At 36.1% G+C, this 6610-nt stretch overlaps 1 protein-coding gene across 1 annotated transcript in view; it reads left to right on the top strand.

Moving 5' to 3' along the window:
- The window catches only part of phb (prohibitin), a 6552-nt gene extending 5250 nt beyond the window's left edge, over positions 1-1302 (top strand). Inside the window, exon 7 of the mRNA XM_026917197.3 lies at positions 468-1302. Within this exon, the coding sequence (XP_026772998.1) occupies positions 468-680 (213 nt within the window). The 3' untranslated portion in view covers positions 681-1302. The remainder of the gene's footprint in view (positions 1-467) is intronic.
- Positions 1303-6610: the final 5308 nt, after the last annotated feature.

Raw genomic sequence — 6610 nt, 5'->3', positions numbered from 1 at the left:
GCTCAGACGTAAGTAATAAGTCAGATTTTGCTCTTAGCTCCTAAAAGCAGATGATCAAGAGCTTTTTTCTCACACACTATTTTTATTTTTAGCAACAAAATAACTTGTGAAAAGACTCAATTAACCAATTTTTTTTTTTTTTTAATATTTGCTTCTTTGTGAACAATGTTGCACATGGTGGCCTGAGTATCATTAGATCCTTTTTGTATCAATCTTAAGCAGGCTCTAATGCTAGATAACTCAAACTAATAATGAGATATTATATTGGTATTCAGAATATTTTGCCGAAAATAGGTGAAGTCTGTTTAGTCTGTTTGAGAAATCTTTGTATAAATCAGGAAAAATGAATTTAACTAGTTCTTGGTGATGAGCTCAGACCCTGCTGTATGTAGGAGAGATAAAACAGCTGTTTATGTGGCTATAATCGATATATAATTTGCTATAATTTACTCTGTGTGTGTGTGTAGGCAGAGCAGCAGAAGCAGGCAGCCATCATCTCAGCAGCGGGTGATTCTCAGGCTGCGCTGCTCATCGCCGACTCTCTGGCCGAGGCAGGAGACGGCCTGGTGGAGCTGAGGAAGCTGGAGGCAGCTGAGGACATCGCCTTCCAGCTAAGCCGCTCACGCAACGTCACCTACCTGCCCTCGGGTCAGGGCACACTGCTGCAACTGCCCCAGTGAGGCTCATACACACAAACAAACATGAACCCACACACTTCAGTTCACTACCCTTTCCAGGATAACTTGATGAAGGAAGCATGGCAAGGAGAAAGAGCAACAGCTCAAGAGCCTACACACGACGTATTCAGAGATGGTCAGCTCTCCTCTCTGTTTTATTAGTCTCACTATCTCTGTCACTCTCTCTATGGCTGAAGTTATGGACTGGAGATTTTCCACCAGTGAAATGGAGTCAGAGGGTGGATCGGGAACGCAGCAGCTCTGCAGTGTGTGTGTTTGTGTTTGTGAAATGTAACGTAACGTTAATTATGTATTAATGGCTAAAACAGTCTGATTGTGACAGATACTCCCCCAAAACAGCACTGGATTCTTCAAGAATAAGAAATTAGACAAAAGTCAAATGCAGTTAGTAGTGGGTGAAATCAGTTCATGTGTTAGTCTCACTCTCTGTCCCTGTAAGCCTGACTGTTGCTTTTTTGTTCATATTGTTTTTCTAATTGTGTGGCAGATGGTACACATGTGCATTCCAGAAGTCACAGATTGGTAAATTAAAACAATTTCTACTGAAATGTAATGAAACCGTCAGTGTGAATCTGAATAAACTACAAACGATCTTTGGTTCCTAGACTCGACAAGGATTAACAGTCACCAATTATAATGCAGGCATTCTTTAATTGAATACGCATCAGATAAAATATGGTCAGTTTTTAATTCCATTAGCAATATCATAGATTTAGCAAATTGGGAATGTATGTGTCAGTTTGGGGGAAATGGACTAGGGAAGACCATTGTTCTTAAGTCAGGTGAGCTTTGAAGCATGACAGTACATACCCCATTCTTTTCCCAAATGAGCGTAAGGAGTTTTACAAACCAGGTATGATTGATAAGGAAATAGTTGGAAATAGAAAACAACTTTTGTTCTCAGATACAACCAGCCATCTTGTTTGACACTTCTGAATAGCTAAGTTTGTTAGCTCCTTTCTTGTAGCAAGGTGGGGAAGTTCAACTTAATTAATATTTTCCTTATTATATTCTTCCCAGAAACTATATAGTTAAATAACATATCCAAATGTTTCACAAATTGCAAAAAAAGCAAATAGTTTATGCTGGTATTATTATTATTTTTATTTTTTATTTTTCATTAAAGGGGGCTATTTTATTGAACCCCCGAGGCAAAATGCCTTCAGGAGTATTTATTCATTCATCTTCAGTAAGTCAAGTGGCTTTATTGTCATTTCAACCATATGCAGCTAGTACAGTACAGAGTGAAGTGAAACAACGTTCCTCCAGGATCATGGTGCTACATAAAACAACACACCACTACATGAGACTACACATTACTATATAAAGTGGACATGCAAACAGCACATAACAGTACAATAACTACTAAAGCAGGACAATAGGCACAGTAAGAGACAGTGCAGCGCCGACCAGTACACGGTTTGAGTATGAAAGTGTCAAAGTAAACACTTTATCCAAGTCAGGGTCGTTGTGGATCCGGAGCCTATCCTAGGAACATTGGATGTGAGGTGGGAATAAACCTTGAATGGGACACCATGCACACACATTCACACCTAGAAGCATGTTAGTAGCCAACCCAACTACGGCATGGTTTTGGAGATTTTATTAATACTATACGTTTAAGTAAATAATTCTAATAATTATATAAGCCTTAATATATAGATAGTATAAGAACCAGAGAACCTATAGGCTATGTAAACCTTCCTTAGACTGTAACATGTCAACACCAAGTTAACTGTTTGCTATCAAACTACATGAGTTTACCTGAATACAGTCAGGTCCATAAATATTTGGACATTGTCAAAGTTATTGATGGTATATTACTACTGTCTACCACAGTATACTGGAGTTGAAATTAAATAATTGCAACTCCAGACTTTCCAGACTTTAATTTGAGGGTACTTACATCCAAATCAGGTGAACAGTGTAGGAAGTACAACACTTTTTTTAAGTGGCCAAAAGTAATTGAATAAACATAATCATATCAATTAAATTGTCATTTTTAACACTTGGTTGCAAATCCTTTGTAGTCAATGACTGCCTGGAGTCTGAAACTCTACTCTGGTGAAGTCTTCTGTTGATTGTTGACTTTGACAGAGATACACCTACCTCCTGGAGGGTGTTTTTGATCTGGCCAGCTGTTGTTGAAAAGGTTTTTCCTTCACAAGTGAAAGAATTCTTCCTTTAGTTGTTTTGACTATAGAATTCACCACAGTTGTTTTCTGTGGTCTTTTTGGGTCTATTGGTGTTCCTGAGCTCTCAAGCATGTCTTTTTTAGAAGGCACCAAATAGATAATTTGACACTGAACGCTTTTGCTATCACTCTGATGGGTTTGTTTGGATTTTTCATCCTAATGATGGCTTGCTTCACTGGCAGTTACAGCTCTTTGGACTTCATATTGAGAGTTGAAATACAAACGCTACACTTGAAATCAACTCTAGACCTTTTATCTTTTAAGTGAAATAATGAGGGAATAACACACACCTAGCCATGGAACAGTTGAGCAGCTGGTAGTCCAATTACTTTTAGTCTCTTAAAAAGGGGGGCCCACATATTTAAAAAAATTAAAAAAAAGTGCTGTAATTCCCACACCATTCACCTGATTTGTATGTAAATACCCTCAGATGAAAGCTGAAAGTCTGCACTTTGAACTCATGTTCATTATTTCAATGTTCAAGTATTTATGGACCTGATTTTAGCTAGCATTTACAAGTGGTGCTTACTTGAGAAAATTCATTTTTCAGCCATTTTTAGCCATATAATAACTACATAATAAATTCCTGTCAGTGGTTTGTGGTCTGTATTTACATCACCTAAAAGGCTAATAAATGATATGCTGACCTGTAGCCATTTTGCCACACAAGCAGTAGCTTCAGAAGGTTTGTAAATAATAATTCTCCTGATTAAATGAATTCATTCTACTTCCTAAAGCATATTAAGCTTAAGCATCTACTTCTACCTAAAACTTTTTTAATGACTTGTGCTGAAATAACCTGACAATTTCACTTAGTCAAAGTGTAGCCGTCCAACAGCAACAAAATAAACAATTAACATAGTGGTTACTATTAAAGCTACATGAGGGAGGCCATTTTAACCCACTGCACCTTACTATAAGGCAAATCTTCTCTGCTTAATGTACCAGGTTAGGGTTTTTTTTTCAGTGGTTTCCAAATGGTAAATTATTCATATCCAAAGTTGTTCATCTGCGGACTGTTGCACTTTACCCTTGACCTTTAGCTCCTTGTGTACACTTCTGTATTTTTACTGAACGTTTTCCCCTACATCCACTAGATGGCCTGAGCATCCATCTGTTACACATCTTCACAGCTAAGCCTTTCCAAAACAACAGATTCAGGTCTTTTAGACACTAATTTAATACTATGTAAAGTTTGAAGCATCCCATTTTGTATTTTATTGTAACTATCATTAGCATGCTTCCATAGATATTCATCCATCATATATTTTGGTGAAACCAACAAATTTTCTACAGATACAGATAACAATCTGGAGTAGTTTGTTAATTCTTTGTTCCTTTCGGTATTGCAAAACCAACAGAAAATATTAGAAGCAGCTTTCTCATTTTGAAGGCGTGTAGTCTTTGTTTTTCTCATTAAGTGAACTTCAATTCAGTTTTAAAGCATAAACATTGTCAAAGCAGATTTACAGAACTCTGGATGTCGATTTAGATTGAGATTCGTGAAGAGGAAGCCAGTGGCAATGAGAAATTCCCTGAGATGACATGAGGAAGAAACCGTGAGAGGAACCGGACTCAAAAGGGAACTCATCCTCTTCTGGGAGACACCAGATAGTGGGATTATAAATCATTATTCTTCTACAATACTACAAAGTCAAACAATCGTATGTGTGTTGAAAGGAGGTTCAGTTTGAGCAGCATAGTCTTTATGATTACAGCATCCAGGTGAGATTATCCACTTACATATGTTAAGCAGGTTTACTGAGCCCATAGTATCCTAGTGCAGTGCTCTGTCTTGGTTTTCACTTCATCTTAAGAATACAATGTTACATACAATTCACAAACTGCTGAGATTTTTGTAAAATCTTAATGATTTCCTGTCTCCCTTTATACAGAGCGTTCAGTATACCATTACAGCAAGGATCAAGTTAAAAACTGGTGTCCTAACATTCCAGACCTCAGTGGTCTTTACACCACATTATCTTGGTTCAAAACTTGACACCCACTTGCCAACTCAGTCCCCATTCCAAGTCCCCCATTCCATCCACAGAGGGCTAAAGACCTGGTTCTTCAGACAGTTGTCTCCTTACTTAAGTCAGAATTTGTCCTTATCTTGTTAGTTACCAACTAGACCACCCCAGCACTCGGACAAACCAGCATTACACTTTTAGGGGGGAAAAATGTTTCCTTGTTTTAATTGTAAATTACTGATAGAAAATGGTAGGCTATCCCTCTTGGTATACGGAAATTTCTATGTTTATGTATACACCTGGTATTTAGACACCCACGTTATTGTTCTCATTCACAAAGTGTCTCATGATATTTTTTATTTTATTTTATTTAGTTTCAAAAAATAAAGTGTTTTTAAAACCAATCCCTCAGGAAAGGCACATTACAGTTTTGTTTTTTTTTTAATTGAAATGCATGCCTAAAAAATGCATATAAGAATAAGCAAATGCTCTGAATCTGTAACAGCAAATGACGCATTGTGGTTTGTTTTTAGAATTGAATATAGATATATAGCCTTTTCTGTCTAAAAAATATTCAGAAAAAATGGTCCGTGCATTTTTTTTATATATTTATTTCATTTTTACTGAGTTTTCACAGGGTTACAATGACAATCACTGTTCATCACATTCAGTCTACATAAATTTGATTCCACATACAGGAACAGGGTAAGGCACATAGAAAAGAGGAGGAAAGAAAAGATAGAAGAAGGGAAAAAGACAGCAACAACAACAACAACAAAAACAACAATAACAAATCAACACCACATAACCAAAACAGGACAACAATTAAAGAGTCAGACTATAAACAACACTTCCTACATTAATCACATCAACTTTTTCAAATATAACTATAAAGATCTCAAGATGTTTTGATCAGATTTTTGATGCAAGACATATGGTAATTTTTCTAAGGGCAGTGACTTGGGTGACACTGGATCAAACACTTTAAAATCCTTTGAGTAGTTGCATGAACCCCTTTCCAAAAAGTTAAATCTTGTCACGATTTCAGAACATGTGCATTACAGAGCCCATATAAACCTGACATTTAAAGCACAAATTAGAGGTGTTGGGGAGATTTTCTGAAGAAGGACAGGAGTATAGGTCCATGCATTTTTAACTAGCACAATGAGTTAATGATGCTCCCTTTTATGGGATGTAAAAATAATTATAATAAAATAAATAATAATAATATATATATATATATATATATACATATATATATATATATATATATATGTGTGTGTGTGTGTGTGTGTGTGTATATATATATATATATTTTTTTTATTATTATTTATTTATTTATATACATATAAATAGTTTATTCTTAATAGCTTGTCCAAAATGCAGCGGCCAGATTTTTTTATCGCAGACAAAAACAGCACATTCTACTGTTTTAAAAGAATTGCACATCTTTTGCTGGTTTTTAAAGCACCTGCATACTTAAATAAATGATTTTAAATTAGTGAATACAGGCTTGCTGAGGCTTCTGCTTTTATGCACCATGGTTCTGGAACTTCATAGCACTTTTTTCAGGCAGAAATATTTTTTATAAAGTTTTAGGGGTTTATGTGTAATGGATTTTGTATTACATGGCTTGTTGAATATGTTAAGCACCTTGAGCTGCTTTATCATGTGAAAGGTTGTATAAGTCCTTTCTGTGGGCAATAAAAGTCATGGCACTTGATGGATAGATGGATGGATGGATGGA

This window comes from Pangasianodon hypophthalmus, chromosome 13 (assembly GCF_027358585.1).
Source record: "Pangasianodon hypophthalmus isolate fPanHyp1 chromosome 13, fPanHyp1.pri, whole genome shotgun sequence".
Taxonomy (NCBI): domain Eukaryota; kingdom Metazoa; phylum Chordata; class Actinopteri; order Siluriformes; family Pangasiidae; genus Pangasianodon; species Pangasianodon hypophthalmus.
This window is presented reverse-complemented; position numbering and strand designations above follow the sequence as displayed.